We start from the raw sequence: 16,771 nt of genomic DNA on the forward strand, positions 1-16,771 counted from the left end.
TTATCGACATGCCAAAAATATTTATAAATATCATTACAAATTTGTTTATACTATTGTATTTAAGAAAATATTAAAAGATATTAAAAAAATGTTCATTACATCCAAAAAAATTATAATGATTCCCACTACTTAGTTCATTATGGCCATATTAGGGCCATGGAAAAGTTAATATAAAACCACATTAATTTACGGCGGTAATGGCATGCATAACCTAGTATTAATGACCAACTATGGACGCCGGCTTTCGCAAAAGTATACAATTTGAGATAACAGATAACCGCCAGCAGTCACATGGCAGTCAACGTTTTATTAAAATATATTATGTATTATGTATATATTATGTAGAGTAAAAATCATTACTAGTATATATTTGAAGGGACAATAAAATTGATCATAATTTATTTCAATGTTATTAATAAACCATAATATATCAAAGAAGATAAATAATAACAGTTAATTAAAAATAATTAAGAAATAAATAAATTATTTAGTGCATTAATTAATGTATTGATAATTTATTATTGTCAAAACTAATCATATAAATAACTATTTAGCGATTTTTTCTTATATATTTATGAAATAATTTAACGTATGCTCTATAATAAGGTCATAAAAAATTTAAACAAATATTAAATATAATAGTAGAGTAAATCAAAGAAATAAAGAAAACATGCACGAACAACGACGAAGAGAATCTAGAGGAAGATCACAATCTCAACTTGCCTTGGATTCAAATGGCGATATTTCTGGAGATCTCTACTACAATTCACGGCCTCCGGAATCAAGAAGACAAGCTTCTACGGTATGCACTATGAATGTTGACTATTCTATGATTAACTAAAAATACTTCACTAAATTCTAAAACTTACATTATATTATTCAGCTGGATCGTCGTAATAATTGGTCGTATCAACCTCCTCATCCTCCAGTTTCTAATGAACAACCCAAACCTCAGCATTTTCAGCCATTCGATAAAGCATACCCTAAGACTTTAGAATCATTAGCTGAAAAAGTACATCCGTTTTGTCCAGGCGGACAATCCTCAACTGGCAGAAGAATGTCTGCAACAACTACACAGCAACAATATCGCCGTAATAATATTCCAAGATCTGGTTCAGATCAGTATCTACCTAGATCTGAATATGATTATGGAAACAGTAAGTTAATAAAAATAAAATATGTTTAATTCAGTGTTCATACATCATACATACTTTCAAATACATATTAATATCTTTTTAGGACCATATCGACAATCGCAAACACTGATGAGATCCGGACTTAGAAGTAGTGCTGGCGCTGGATCCGGTACACGTTTAGTTTCACAATACTCGCAAGGTTCGTCTAGAACATTACCAAGACACCTAGATTATGCGTCAGATACAGAAGCAACCAAAGTAACTTCTACATCTCCATATTACTATAGAGGTTCTTCGCAAATATCAGGTTTGATCTAAATTTCAAATAACTATTTGGTAATTTAGTAATTATTTTTAAATTAATGTTTTAGGTGTTTCAAATATATCAAGATTGCAGGGCAGTTCCACAATATCTAGAAGTAATTCTTTAAGATCAAATTCACTTCCTAGAGATATTCGTACCCCACGAACCCCACTTTCATCTCTCAACACGAGGTTCGCGACATTGTATTGTTTATTACTTACGATATATTACTCGTATTAGCATGATACATTTACATCATATTTACATTTAAAATATTATTATAAAATTCATTAATAATCAATTATAATACGTATTTAACAGCTTGAGAGGTAGTTTGAGGCGATACAATACACAGGACAATCCTAAAATATCATCTTCTATGTTAAGTGATCATGAAGATAGTGATGGTAATCTTAGTGCTCCAGAGTTTCAAATGAGGCGCAAAAATCGATTAGTCAGCTCTCCTAGTGTATTTACAGCTGATGAATATAGAGCGTGGATGAGTAGAGCACCGTCGACCAGTGCTATTTATGATCGTATTCGTAACGTTTGCGATCCATCATTAAAACAACAAAAAGTACAAAGATTCACATTTAGCGCTGAAAACCTACCAGAAAGAACAAGGCATTCGGAATTAATGAGTTATTCCGGAACAAATGCAGATTTAAGACCATTTAGAGGTCTTGGATCTCCGGCATTACCTTCAGCAACGACATCGACATTAGACAGACATACTAGAACGTCTTCATTAAGAAGAATTCGACATCTTTTAGAACTTGAAGCTAAACATTTAGGTCGACGTAGTCCATCATCCACTTCAGATTTACAAGCCGACAGAGCTAGAGTATTGGAAATTAATCCAGCTGGTAAATTTTTAACCATACATTTCTTGTAATACATTTTTCATTCAATAGTTATTTATGTATTTATTTTTTTTTAAAATAGAGTTCTTAAAATACAAGTTTGAAAAAACTTCAATAGACAATGCCCCACCAATAAGTGGTTTATTGTGGGTGCATCTACTGGCTGGCAGAGGTCTCAGAGCGACTCCCACTAACGTATTACCGGGTCAACCTACAAATGGTTGGTATAGTTTAATATATCTAGTTATTTTAGTCAATATAAACTAGAAAATTATTTTTAAAAACAATTTTTATAGTTATGGCGCCCACTGGTAGTTCAAGAGACTTGTATTGCGTTCTGGAGTGTGATCGAGTGCACAAAGCCAGAACTGTGGTGCGCACTGGTGATCTAGTCTTTGATTGGGATGAAACATTTGAATTAGATCTACTTTCAAACAAAGAATTAGACTTTTTAATATACTCGTGGGACCAACAATACAGGCACAAGTTATGCTACAAAGGATCAGTACATCTGGCATCTTTAGTTAGAGATAGTCCCGTACATCAATTAGCTTTAAAAATTGAGCCTCGGGGTACATTATATTTACGGTTAAGGCACACCGATCCTTACCAGACTTTTATCAGGAAAACTTTAAGAACTTCAACCACTTTACCACCGAGAACAAAAACTGCTGGACTATTTGGTATGTATTTATTTTACTTTAATGAATTACTAATTATATAACCTTCGATACTGTTATTTTTATTTGAAAACTGATTCTAAACTATATTTACTAAAATATATAGGTATTGATCTCGAGTCAGTAGTCACTCGTGAAAGTGGCGCAATTTCCAGTTCTTTATCTTCATTAGCACAAGCACCAGCCACAGCATCCGTACCAGTCATTGTTCGGAGGTGTATTGAAGAGGTCGAACGTAGGGGTTTAGATATTATTGGCCTTTATCGACTTTGTGGGTCCGCTTCTAAGAAGAGGATTCTTCGAGAAGCTTTCGAACGTAATCCCAGAACTGTGGATTTATCGCCGGACAACGTGCCCGATATTAACGTAATCACGGGTAAATACAGTAACAATTCAATTGTACAACTATTCATTTCTAATATTTTTCGATTTTAGGTGTCTTAAAAGACTATTTAAGAGAACTTCCCGAACCACTCTTCACTCGTTGTCTATACCAAATGCTTCTTGATGCGCTAACAGTATTGTTACCTGACGATCCACAGGCCAACGCTAAATTGATGTTATCGATTTTAGATTGCTTGCCAAAGTTGAATAGAGTATGTCGCATATATTTATATTCGATGATAATAAAAATTTAAGACAATAACTTATTTCATTATAATTAAATATGTTTTTTTTTCTTACAAAGGCTACGTTGACATACATTATGGACCATCTGGCACTTGTCGTGTCACAATCCCCGCGAAACAAGATGTCAGCACAAAATTTATCTATATGTCTGGCCCCTGTGTTAATGGTTCAAAGCGAGGCGAAAGAAAAACCTATCGATTTCCAACAGCCCGTCAACGTGTTACGATATTTATTAGAGATTTGGCCACCTAAATCAGGTTAGGACAAGTTTATTTATACGGATTCGGTTAAAAATCACAAAAAATACCTGCAAGCAATGTCCATTTCGCTCGTGCAGCGCGAAAGTATGTGGCATAGTGCAGTGGTTCAAAGGCGACCGTGCGTATATGTATATATATAATATTATATACCTACATACGTACCGAGGATATATTATAAATGCATTTTAAACTCTATTTTCTTATAGATTTAATATTCATATTTTTATATAGTTTTATATCGCTCGTTTCATATATTCACAGCTCTGTACACTGAAAAAAATATTTAATACATTTAGATGATAGAATTTTAGGCAGTAAAACTATTTTTTAGCCAGATATATACTATATTATAGTTGATATTAGATATAAAAATTATATTTCCTATTTTTAAAATTGAGCACAAGTATTTCAAATTTGTAGTGTATAGAGCTTTTCACATTTTAATTTTAACGAATAATAGTGGAGTTATTTTTTTGTCGTAATATTAAGTTTTGAGTAGATACAGATAATGTAAGTAATAAGTAAATGGTAGAGTGAAAGGGGTTAAAAGCCGCCCGCAAGTTTGTATGCCTATTAAAAGATTCTGCTTACTATAAACACAACTTCTGCAGGCTAAACCTTTAGACGTATTTGCTAGGGGTTCTTAACCAGTGGTCCATGGAACCCTTGGGCCTTGAAGGTCCATGGTGGGTACTCAGTGGCGATTTTATTTTAGTATTTGTATTATTATTCAGGCGTATTCAATTTCATAAAAAATGTATTACTATAAGTTATTTTTATAACTATTGTAGTACTCGTAATAATAATACTTTTTTAATTAACATTTAAATATTAAACAGATAATAATCAAAATCAAAAAAATTTTATTTTGTGTGTGAGGAAGGGAGGCGTGGCTATATAGTATATATGTACTGAAAAGGTTAAGAACCCCTGCTATATGCAATAATCATATAATATATATATATATTCTCCAATGTATTTAACAACATAAGTAGTATCTACCTTTATATATTATATATACGATCCTCTTTTGCCACGGGTTCGCGAGCATTGTGAACATTGATGAGCCCCGACCATATTTTCCAGACAGTTCGGGAGTGTTTGCCGCCGTCGGTCGTCAACGGCGTTACTCGGCCCCCGCCGCTGCCCGCGAAGCCATCCTGCGTGCCCGCTGTGCCAACAAGGCGCGCCCCGCCGCCCGTAATTGTAGCGTCGCCGACCAGTGACACGGCCACGTCTGACGACGACGACGACGATGACGGCCACGGCCACGACGGCACGGCCATCGAACCTCCACAAATACCGGCCAGGTCTAACGCGCACCGGCTGACCAAGGTGGCGGCGCCAGAGCCCGACGAGAACGCAGCCGAGACACCAAGCTCGTCCACCGGCACGGAAGACTCGCAGCGCGACGTGGCCGAGCGCGCCGCTGAGGCGGACGAAGAGAGTTGCGGAGAAGAACAACTGGAAAGGAGACCGCGAGGACTGCAGAATGCCAACACCGCCATTAAGCACAACGCTAATAATAATAGTAATAATAGTAATAATAATAATAACCGCCAATAATGTTGCGACTTGTATTATATTAAATATTAGTGAAAAACGTTTGCCAACTTTCTACCAAGATAATAATACTATGTAATATTTAGGTACGGGAGTTCCGTATAAATGATCTGTATTGGACCGACAATAATAGTATTATTATCTTTTATGATATGCCATGTTATTGTTATTTTTGTTGTTGTTGTTACTGTTATAGAAGAAACAATACATAATATGTAAAACATATTATTATCACCTTGAATTGATTATTATATTAAAAAAACGATAATTGTTACTCCTCGCGGTAGGTAGGTGTTATACTACATAATATACTAGTGTCTAGTATAACAGTCTGTGTATTATAAAGGTCTGTGATGTCACATCCTACTTAATACAGTAATATATCATAGAGTAGGTACCTGTATAATATATACTACATAGTAAATATATACAATAGATACAGAAAATTGATACAAAATTCCATACATATTCAACATGTACATAAAATATTTTAATGGTAGGAAATAATAACCATATATTGTAACATAATTTTATGTATATTTCAAAAAAAATTCCTAAAACTTTTAACAAAGAAAACAAAAACGACAATAAATATAATACGGTATAATATTATTTATACTTCGTTTTTAATATAATCATTTATCATATTAGCACTATGTGTTTACAACAGGACAACCATGCAAAGAAAAAAGTACGGTATCATAAGGTATCTAATTACATAAAATAGTTTAATTGAGGTTTAAGACCATTGGCACGCTAATTGTTTTTCGGGTTTTCCGTTACAAACTTTCTATAATAACTCGATCCTCGTCACAATAGGTAGATAAATGAATAAAATAATTATATTTGAGGAACTTCAGTCATACAAGTAATATAAATGATAGGATTTATTAATAAATGGTAGAAATTTGGCAAGCATAATTCCACATAATTCCATACTTACGCACAAATATATATAATATATATATGTTTGAAAGAAAATTAAGCACAAAATAAAAAATTATAAATACTGATTTATATCACATGTTAATAAATATGATTTAAAAATGACATTGTATAAATTAAAAAAATTAAATAAATTATTTCGGGCACCTATTATAGATGATTAATATTATATAAACATAAAAAATAAACATTTACACGTAGTTATTGTAAAAAATAGTCCATATCAACACAATCCCAGAAGCACTTGATTTCAAAACGATATTATGTTTTAAATGTTTTGATTTCAAACAAAATGTAACGAAATAATTTTTTGTAAATAAAAAATGGTTGTTCCTACTGCTTCAATGTAAAACTTAAATGAATAAAAATAACAGACTTTTTCACGATAATGAAATTAAAAATAATTGACGTGCACAGGAGTGATTTTTGTTGAAAACATTTTCTAACAAATATGTATTTAGAATTTTTTTTTAATTCTTAAAACAAAACGGTTTTTAATTTTAAAAGCTATAGACTGTATGACTAATCTTATAATTCAACAAAATATGTATTAGTTAATTATTTTCATTTTATTATTTTATTTATTTATTTATTTCTTACAAACGTATTATTTATTAATAAATAAAAAATATTATGTTTACTTGTACCATATATTTGTACCAAATAAATGTTGAGTGTCAATCGGTATTTCAGTAAATGTATATCATTATATTAACAAAACAGTAGGTACCTACTAAGTTTTATTAAAACTATATTCTATTTGGTGCATAATAAATGAGTAAAAACATATACACTAATATATACTATACTATACTATATAGAAAATTCGTTTTAAAATAAATACTTAAATAATTTATCCATAATAAAATATGGTGTTTTTTAGATGTATCAATGATGAATTCTAAATTAGTTAAATTTAAATGCCTACATTAAGTATTCTAATAAAACTGTTTTACTAATTTATTTTACAAGTTATATTTTATTATATTATTGTATAACCTAAAATTTACTCAAAATAAAAATAAATACCAATATTTTGAAGAAAATTATGAGATCCTTGTTACAATTAATTTTAATAAAATCAATTTTTGACCAATTTAAAAGTGGGAAAGTAGGCAACCACTTTGCTGTACTGCAGTAGGTATTCAGTGTACCTTTGTTATTAAGTAAATCACTGTAATGCGGATGTGTTGATTTTATTTCACTAATAATTGCATATACAAAAAACGATTTTAAGCGGAAGTGATCTATCAGCGATCAGCCTATATTACTTTTACATCAAAGCCTGTAGATAGTATACAATTGTTGGAAGATCGTCGGCCTATCGCTAGTGGTCGAAGTGTGGGGGGGATAGGGTAAGATGGCATCCCTCCACTTTCCACTTTACATTTTCCATCCCTTCACTCATTTCGTACGACTGTTTCAGAGTTATATATTAATAATGAAAGGCATCCCTCCACTTATTTTGAGCCCATCGACCACTACCTATCGCCTATAAAGTATGCCCTAACGAGGTAATAATAATATTCGATAGTTTTTACTTCTTAGTTCTCATCTAAAATACAGAAAAGTGATGAGCTCCTTGCGGATGTCGTATAGAACAATCTTAGATCATAATATACTATAAGTTTAATCTACAATACCTATGGTCTAAGACCTAAGTAACTAAGTTTACTTGACACGTTTTTCTTTAAAATTCAACAGCACGCCTAGTTATTTTCAGTCATGTACATTAGTGACCTAGATGGCTCCAAAACGTAAATTTTTATTAATTATGTAAAAAAATGTTGTTGCCACTTTATCATAGCTTGATACACAACTATTTTATCTATAATGACAAAATAGATTATTTAGGTATGTCAGTAATTTTGTGATACCCACCATGTTCTCCGAGTCTCTCCGACCACACCTTATCCCGACAATAGCCTAGTTTTCTTATTCTCATTGGTAGAATATATAATAATATACATACATAAAATAATGTTAGATTGTCTTTTAGAGGATAATTCATAACTGCCAATGAAAAGAGGCGAATCATGACTACCTATATGGCTGTGGACATAAACATCAACCAGGCCAGAAGTCGTATTGTTGTCTGATGATGACATACATACTGATTTTGTCATGGTTATATTTATATCATATGTCATATTCAAATTATTCAATAACACATTAACACACCGATAACTGACACTATAAAAAAATTGTGTCCAAAGCCCTTCCCTCTAGTTTGCTCCGTTGTTGAATGAGTGGTCGTATATAGTACCTGTAGGTACTATACCTATTCGTATTTAGCCAGTGACCAACTATACCTGGGTATTAGAGTTTAAAATCATTTTTTACTATACGTTGTTTGCACTTAATATACCACCCCAGCTGTTCATCTTTTAATTAGAGCCTTGACTGTATTTACTACTTCGGTTAGATAATAGTATCACTTTTATATATTATTTGGTCTTGACTAAATTCGACAGTGATTCTACTGCTTGAGTACTAGTAGTGAGTACTCACTTTAGCACTAATAGTATATAATATTTTCAGTATGATGCATAGTTTGGTAAATAAATTCATGGTATTTCAGAGTATTTACTATTTTAGTATTTATATATGCATTCTCGGTACTGATAGCTGTGAAATATTTCTACTTTTCTTTCTATAATTGGTAAGAGTGTATCTGTATATGTCAATCTCTTTTTTCTACATTGAAAAATCAACGTTCAAATTTGTTGTCGCGTGATTACAAGACAGACCAAACAGGCTCTGTATTGAATTTCAAAACTTCCATCGCTTATTTTCTACAGGGCTTCAATATCATAATTTGAAGTACCTTAGGTTATAGGTATATGACACGAGTAGGCAAATCTGGGCACTAACTAGTTAGTTTTAATTCATATTAAATTTATAACTTACCTAGTTGATATAATTTAATTTTTCTATCGTCACCTATAATCTAAGCTAAGTAGGTACTAAAGTACCGATAGACACTGAGTAATTAATTTATGCAATGCTTAATATAATTTGAACGAACGGGTTTATAAATTTATATTTTAAACTAAAAAACCTTACTTCTAACTTAAGTTTTTATTTTTACCAAACTTCTAACTAAATTAGAAATTCGGAAAATTTCAGAAACTAACTTCTTTTCTTACTTAATTCTAACTTAGTTTTTGTATTAAAGGAACTTAACTATATGTAAATATATACGAAAAAAATTGTAGAAAATGCAAAAAAAATGTAATAAATATTCCCAATTCTTAAAGAACCATTTCATGGTGTTATTAATTAACACTAAAAGAAATGTAAAATGTGGGAAAATAAATTTATAATGTTTCAATTATGGCCGAAAACTGTTTGCCATTTTGACATTTTACTAAACTGAAAAAATAGTTTTAAAACATACTTGAATAGATAGTACTTTAGAATATTAGTGCGATAGACATAAAATGCACATCGCACCGTTATTGTTATAATATTGAGTTTAATATTCAATTTTATAATTATTAAAATAAGGAAGAAAAAGTTCAATTTTTGTAGAAAATATTAAATAATATGCTTCACATACGTATGGAAATTAAGAAAAAATGGTATGCATTTTTCTCCTTAAAATTACAAAATACTCAAAATATGCATTTAAATATTCTATTTTTAAACTCACCATAGTATAGCTCGGATTTCCATCTCGGCTGCAGTCTGCTATAAATCGAGAGCATATAGAATAATTTGCAACTCCTACAGCTTCCGAGCCCTAGCTATAACTATACCCTATAGGCTATAACATTTTACAGTAAAAAAGAATAATTTCTAGTTTAAAAAAAAGAAGTTTGTATCTTATTAATCTGTCCATGTGGGTATCACTGTACTTAATAATAATTGATAACCTTGTATAACTAGACTAACAGACTGATAACCGGTAAAATAACCTAAAAAAAACAAATGTTTTATCAAACAAAAAGTTTCCAATATTGTATACTGTATTTGAAATTGAAATCAGTCGTTCTGATCGGTTTTCTGATCGTTAGTCAATAGCCATTACTAATCCAATTCGTTCGAAATTCGAATTAAAATTGTTGTTATTGTATTAACTGTTGTCGATTTTTGAAATCACTACTCACAGCGGAATGGCTGCAGTATTGGATGACGTTAGTAAGTCAAATGTATTAAAGAAGACTGAAGAAATGTTCGATGATGACGAACAAGAAGAAGATGTTGAAGATGGACCGACGGTTACTAAGAAGAAGAGGAAGCGAAGGAAGAAGAAGGCTCAAACAAATGGTAATTTTTTAAAAACATTTTTTAATTTCTTATGTCTTACCATGTGCAATTTTTAGATGATGGAACAGATACAAAAGAAAAAGATGAAGTAGAAAAAGAAGTGACTAGCGGTGTAACCAATATTAATATGGACGATGAAGCCGAAGCTGAGAAAAAAAAGTCCAGACGCCGTACAAAAAAGAAGGAAACCAAGGTCGATGAACCAGAGTCCAAAGAAAAAAAGCAAACTGATCCTCCATCAGTCCCAATTCACGAACTCTTTCCAACAAGTTAGTTATCTTAATACAACTTTACTTTAATTTTTATGGAGTATTAACATTTGATTTTTTGTTTGCGCTGTTTCAATAAAATGGCCTATGCAATATTGCATTCTCTAAGAGTTAGCAAGGTTATTAATTTTTTCAAGTTTCTCTAAATTGTTGTCTCATTTTATTAAAAATCAAATTTTTGTTACTCTTCAATTTAAAATTAAGAATAATTATATTCATTAATTTGGTTAACATAATTAAAAACAAAAATGTTTAAACTTAATCACTCTGTAGATTGAAGTGGTGTGATCTTTTAATCATGGTCAGATGATAGTTGTATATTATCCTATAGTGTTTAAAGATAAGATTAATCTAATGTAAACAATACAGGGTGTCTCACAACATTTTAGACATTTAAAATGTTGGCTCAAAAAATTTTTTTTTTAATTTGTAAATATTTGTGAAAACTATGTATAAATTTTTTTTATGAGTAGTAATTATTAATATATAAACCATAAATTAAATCTAATTGGTCTGAAATTAAAATTATATGAAAACAGTAACACTAACGATCAGAAAACAATATTAGTGTTCAATACTTATTTTATTTTTTTATCTCGTAACTAATTAATTATTATGTAATTACTATATTACCATAGGTGAGTATCCTGTTGGTCAAGAAGTTGAATATGATGGCCGTATGGGTAAACAGCGAATAACTAGTGAAGAGAAACGAGCAATAGAACGTTCCAAGTATGATGATTACAATGATGCCAGGCGCGCAGCTGAAGCACATAGACAAGTAAATGTATTTATTTATTATCTGTTATTTAATATTAACTGTCGTGTATTAGGTACGAAAACATATTCAAAGCTGGGTGAAACCTGGTATGACTATGATTGAAATTTGTGAAGAGTTAGAGAGATGTTCTAGAGCTTTAATTGGAGAAGATGGCCTTAAAGCTGGTCTAGCTTTTCCCACAGGATGCTCAAGAAATAATTGTGCAGCTCATTATACACCTAATGCGGGTGATCCTACAGTCTTATTATATGATGATGTTACAAAAATTGATTTCGGCACACACGTGAACGGTAAATTTAATGTTTTCTTCTCTTTTAAATTTCATGCTTATTTTATTATTTTTAGGCCGTATAATTGATTGTGCGTTTACTTTGACTTTCAATCCCAAGTATGATAAGCTTGTTGAAGCTGTGAGGGATGCAACCAATACTGGAATAAAAGTAAACTCCGAAAATTAACATAAATCATAAAAAATAACTTATTGACAATTTAATTGTTAGGCTGCTGGTATTGATGTTAAGCTTTGTGAAGTTGGTGAAGCAATTCAAGAAGTAATGGAATCTTATGAAGTCGAGCTTGATGGTAAAACATATCCTGTTAAGTCAATTAGAAATCTCAATGGCCATTCAATTGATGCATACAGTAAATATAAAATTATTATTAATAATTTTAATCATTTTAGATTATGAGTGAGGTAAGATATTGTATACCCAACACATGCTCTGGTTGATTGGTTTTTTTAAAAATAATTTTTACTAAAATAGCTTCTACACTTCAATAAGTAATAATTAAAGGTTGGAATTTGCAACTGATACCTACCTCAGATTTGATTTTTTTTTTTCTTTGCAGGAATACACGCGGGCAAAACCGTACCGATTGTTAAAGGTGGTGAAGCAACTATGATGGAGGAAAACGAGTTCTATGCTATTGAAACATTTGGTTCCACAGGACGTGGTATTGTTCGTGATGATATGGATACATCCCATTATATGAAAAATTTTGATGCTCCGTATGTTCCACTACGACTCCAAGCATCGCAAAAATTACTTAGTACAGTCAATAAGAATTTCAGTACATTGGCATTTTGTAAACGCTGGCTTGATAGGTTGGGCGCAACTAAATATCAAATGGCACTAAAAGACTTATGCGATAAAGGCAAGTTTTTATATTTGTCTAAAAAAAAATATACAATTATATTACTTTGTTGTTAGCTGAATGTAATATTTTATTTGTACAGGAATTCTTGACGCCTATCCACCATTATGTGATATCAAAGGCTGTTACACAGCTCAGTTTGAACACACGATTGTACTTAGACCAACATGCAAGGAAATCATAAGCAAAGGAGATGATTATTAACTCTATGAGTAATTTGAGTCAATACAAATATTGTCACCAATATAACAATAAATCCAATGTTATTTTAAAATGTTAACCTTTGGTGTTCAATAAATGAAAAAAATTAAATTTATAATGTTATAATATTATAAAAACCTATACAAAAAATTGATGAACTACAAGTCGATTACTCTTAATATTATAATATGTGGATAAAAATAGGTTTATTACTTAATTTATTTATGTTTCCTCATTTTTTTTATACATATTACACCTTAACATTTATTATTGACTTTTTTGTGGTTCATCATTTGTCAACAATGATTCTGCCATACGTTCGTAGTCATCTAAGCTATACTGTGTAAGGGAACGGTCAAATTCCTTCATGAATTCTTTTAATACCTTGACTGTATCTTCTGTGCTATAATGTTCTCGTACATGCTTAGTGATCATTTCTTCTAATTCGTCAGTTTTAATGATTTGCTGTTTAACAATTAAGTTCAATCTGGTACCGTCCTTTATTTGTGGATAATCAACTAAGGTTTTTTCATCTATAAATATTTTTAAAAAAAAATGTTATCCCTCATCAACAGTTTTAAACTACAATACATTAATATTACATATTGAATATACCAATTATTGTAAAATTAAAAAGTTAGAATAATTACCACATAAAGGACGACCGGTAAGCAATAATCTTTGATCTTTAACAGGAACCTTAAGTGCTTCAAATACATGATTTTTTAACTCTGCTATTGTCATCTCACTTTGAACCTAAAAATGAATTGTTCGCATTAAAATGCAATTAAAAAAATTTACTGAATCACAGAACTATTAGATAATTGGCAATTGTAAACATTTATATGGACTAATCATATAATTTGAAACTTTTTGTGATATAATTAACTTATAAAATATGACGTCATCCAAGATTTGAACCACAATTATGCTCAATTTTTTACTCAATTACCATAATAAGCTTAAAAAATAAGTCGATGCAATCATTTATTATTAAGGAACAAAAAAGTATACAGAAAAAAAAATTTTTTTAATAATTAATCATTTATTTAAAATATTATTTAAATTCATATACTTAGTAAATATAAAAAAAAAAATTATATAAATATTTAGTGAATAGTAACTAAAATGATAGTATCATTAATAGTACATATTTTAGTTACACGGTAAATGTTATAATATAAAAAATTAATGAATGGATAAAAATCATATGAAAACTTGTTGCGAGGCTAGCATGTCTGCGAATGGTTTTACTAGTCCGCGAGTAGCAAAATAGAACACAAGTCCAAAAGTTATGGATATCGGTAAAGCGGGCAGAGCTCGTCTAAATATAGCCAATAACAATAGTGTTAAGCATAATCCAATAAGTATTGCCACAAAACATGCTAATGTGGTATTCCAGTCTCCATAGGATGATGCTTTGCCCACTAAAACGCTGTAGAATATGAAATCTCCTAATCCAAGTTTGACACCTTTATCTTCTTCGTCCAACAGTCTTCTACAAACTCTAACTTCTTCAGTTGGAGGTTGCTGATGTTCTTCGACCCAGGTCCTGGTAAATCCATTTTGGCTGTCTGTGGTACTATCGACACTATCTGACCGGTTCATCATGTATACAACCGTAGATGAGTAGATAAGTGCAGGAAATATTTGTTCATTACGCTCCTCAGCCAATTCGACAAGAATGCGCAAGGGTCCTCGTGGGGTGAGGACAGCAATCAAGTCCCAAATAGATATAACAAACAGCACAACCCAAGTGGTCCATTCGGGCATGTACTTGATAAACACGAGTGCCATTAGGGCGGCAATGAATATCAGATAAGATTGCTGGAGTCGCAGCGGGCCTTTCCAGTGTATACATACCATGCCTAGCACACCAATATTCCAGATTATCAAAAAAAATGTTATATAATCCATAGGAACGTTATATGTGTGTAGAATTTCTTCAATGTACAGACAAGTAAACATGGACAAGAGAAGCAATGATGACATGATGAGCCACCCATGTATTAGTTTATAACACCGATATTTGTACAAGGCGATTAGGAACACAGTCATAACAATGACGACGGATATCAGTATCAGTGAATTGGCCACAGCGTTTAGCACTTTAGTAGAAGGTTCAGGACTGGTTTCGTGGAATGGTGTGTACACTAAATACACGTCTTTGACATTATAGAAAGACACTGAGTTGATGGTGGCCACCACCACCAACATGCACATCGATACTGGTACAAACAGCTTGATGACGTGCTCGGCACCATACTTGAGCGATTCTTCTTCTTGGGCCGTCAATGAGTCACGGCGTGACGTTTCCCTGGGAGCCTCGGAAGCCATAAGAGGAATTGATTCTCTACGAGTGGGCGACTTGCTGCTACTGCTACTGCTTCTGCTTCTGCTGTCGCGCATCAATAATACACACAAACAAGGAGTGACGCCAAAGTGTAAGCCTCAATCTACGCACACAGATCTAAGCGCTTGTTCTCACTTCCTCAACAATTAACAGAAAATAATGTATCGTTTAAAAAGCGCCTATACTCACGTCGAATGAACATTCCTGTCCGTTAAGTATCTTGATGTTGATTTTCATTGTTTCGCGGACCGTGCAACAATCACTGCATTGAAACCGCAAATCGATACTTAATAAATTATATGGAGGTAGTGTCGTCGAACTCAAAGCGTCATGTCTTGGACATGCGGGGTTCTAAGGTGCCTGCCTGGTTGAAAATACACGATTCGAGCGAAACGGCGTAACTCGGATCACGATAATAATTCCAAGATGATTATTGAAAAATTAAAATCGGAATAAGTAAAAAAACAGCTCGTAGCCTTAGCGGCAGGCTGTCAAGACTCGAGAGTGGGTGATATGAAATAAAACGATACAGTCGTGCAAACAATAATTAAGCAGGATGCATCAGCAGCAAGGACGGTATAATGTATATAGGCTATTGCTGTTTTACGACATAGTTTAGGTATACCGAACGATTTGATCGATTATTATGAAAAATACAAAAACCAAGGATGTTGTATGAAGTTTAGGACTTTACTAAACGGCGCCAAATTTAAACCTGTTATATATCGGACATATTCGTACACCGGTCAGACATGATATTACTATAATAAAATAATACATGTTTAAAATATTATTTTATATTTATTAACATAATTAATCATATATTATTATTATTGAATCAAAATTTTAAAATTTCAATCTAATCAAGACAATATATAGGTAATTATTATAATTATTATTATTACAATGCATTACCAAAATATTGCAATTTTGAATTAATAATCAAATAATGACATAATGTAAATAATTTTACTATGATTGAATAATATTAATTGGAAATCTTTTATTATATTGTATTGTATTTTTCCTAGATTCTCAGATTTGTTGGGTAGATCTGTATAGGTACGTATTTTCATAGTACTGCTAGCTTTATTCTTGATAAGTAAACTTCCAAATTCCAATTTTTAAACAATTTGACCAAATGGGTACTGCTCTGCTGTACTGCAGGTACCTAGAGGAATCGCCGTAATGAATGTGTTAAATTTGAAGTCAATGACATAAAATCTAAAAACTTTGTATTCGATAAACGAGTCTGAGGGAAGGTGGTCTGTTAGCACTCAGCCTAAATTACTATTTACTATTAATTACTAAATATATATTTTATGATATTATTACTATTTAAGTAATTTATTTTACTTA

General features: G+C 31.6%; 4 protein-coding genes and 1 long non-coding RNA gene across 8 annotated transcripts in view; 2 read left to right on the forward strand and 3 right to left on the reverse strand.

Annotated features, from left to right (window-relative positions):
• The window catches only part of LOC111032334 (rho GTPase-activating protein 100F-like), a 35,191-nt gene extending 28,806 nt beyond the window's left edge, over positions 1–6,385 (forward strand). For 2 of the 4 annotated variants that reach the window (XM_022312614.1, XM_022312616.1), the window contains exons 6-16: positions 643–802; positions 884–1,157; positions 1,240–1,443; positions 1,508–1,631; positions 1,762–2,306; positions 2,386–2,523; positions 2,600–2,986; positions 3,090–3,359; positions 3,419–3,579; positions 3,672–3,870; positions 4,964–6,385. In XM_022312614.1, coding sequence (XP_022168306.1) covers positions 643–802; positions 884–1,157; positions 1,240–1,443; positions 1,508–1,631; positions 1,762–2,306; positions 2,386–2,523; positions 2,600–2,986; positions 3,090–3,359; positions 3,419–3,579; positions 3,672–3,870; positions 4,964–5,439 — 2,938 coding nt within the window. In that variant the 3' untranslated portion in view covers positions 5,440–6,385. Of the gene's footprint in view, positions 1–642; positions 803–883; positions 1,158–1,239; positions 1,444–1,507; positions 1,632–1,761; positions 2,307–2,385; positions 2,524–2,599; positions 2,987–3,089; positions 3,360–3,418; positions 3,580–3,671; positions 3,871–4,959 lie in introns of all 4 variants that reach the window. The other 2 variants (XM_022312615.1, XM_022312617.1) reach the window with 2 other exon arrangements.
• Positions 1,021–4,989, reverse strand: LOC111032343. Its single transcript, XR_002604301.1, has 3 exons — positions 4,876–4,989; positions 1,212–1,341; positions 1,021–1,136 (listed from the first exon to the last, which is right to left on the reverse strand). It is a non-coding gene; the product is annotated as an uncharacterized LOC111032343 (long non-coding RNA).
• A 3,937-nt stretch (positions 6,386–10,322) lies between the features above and the next one.
• Positions 10,323–13,174, forward strand: LOC111032337 (methionine aminopeptidase 2). The gene is made up of 8 exons (XM_022312620.1): positions 10,323–10,653; positions 10,710–10,922; positions 11,561–11,703; positions 11,756–11,993; positions 12,049–12,143; positions 12,204–12,345; positions 12,553–12,858; positions 12,941–13,174. The coding sequence occupies exons 1-8, from the start codon at positions 10,500–10,502 to the stop codon at positions 13,060–13,062; spliced, it is 1,413 nt and encodes a 470-aa protein (XP_022168312.1). The 5' UTR covers positions 10,323–10,499; the 3' UTR covers positions 13,063–13,174.
• On the reverse strand, positions 13,165–15,971 carry LOC111032341 (ubiquitin-like protein 4A). The gene is made up of 3 exons (XM_022312626.1): positions 15,602–15,971; positions 13,710–13,815; positions 13,165–13,592 (listed from the first exon to the last, which is right to left on the reverse strand). Exons 1-3 carry the CDS (start codon positions 15,647–15,649, stop codon positions 13,327–13,329), a joined length of 420 nt encoding a protein of 139 aa, XP_022168318.1. The 5' UTR covers positions 15,650–15,971; the 3' UTR covers positions 13,165–13,326.
• LOC111032339 (presenilin homolog) lies at positions 14,118–15,595 on the reverse strand. Its single transcript, XM_022312624.1, has one exon. It carries the CDS (start codon positions 15,466–15,468, stop codon positions 14,266–14,268), a length of 1,203 nt encoding a protein of 400 aa, XP_022168316.1. The 5' UTR covers positions 15,469–15,595; the 3' UTR covers positions 14,118–14,265.
• Positions 15,972–16,771: the final 800 nt, after the last annotated feature.

Source organism: Myzus persicae, unplaced genomic scaffold, assembly GCF_001856785.1.
Source record: "Myzus persicae strain clone G006 unplaced genomic scaffold, MPER_G0061.0, whole genome shotgun sequence".
NCBI classification, from domain to species: Eukaryota; Metazoa; Arthropoda; class Insecta; order Hemiptera; family Aphididae; genus Myzus; species Myzus persicae.

Coding starts and splice junctions, on each gene's coding strand:
- LOC111032337 (XM_022312620.1), top strand. CDS start 10,500: ATGGCTGCAGTATTGGATGACGTTAGTAAGTCAAATGTATTAAAGAAG. Junction 10,654..10,709: donor GAAGAAGGCTCAAACAAATG/GTAATTTTTTAA, acceptor TGCAATTTTTAG/ATGATGGAACAGATACAAAA. Junction 11,704..11,755: donor CAGCTGAAGCACATAGACAA/GTAAATGTATTT, acceptor GTCGTGTATTAG/GTACGAAAACATATTCAAAG.
- LOC111032341 (XM_022312626.1), bottom strand. CDS start 15,649: ATGAAAATCAACATCAAGATACTTAACGGACAGGAATGTTCATTCGAC. Junction 13,816..15,601: donor GACAGGAATGTTCATTCGAC/GTGAGTATAGGC, acceptor ATTCATTTTTAG/GTTCAAAGTGAGATGACAAT. Junction 13,593..13,709: donor TACCGGTCGTCCTTTATGTG/GTAATTATTCTA, acceptor AAATATTTATAG/ATGAAAAAACCTTAGTTGAT.
- LOC111032339 (XM_022312624.1), bottom strand. CDS start 15,468: ATGCGCGACAGCAGAAGCAGAAGCAGTAGCAGTAGCAGCAAGTCGCCC.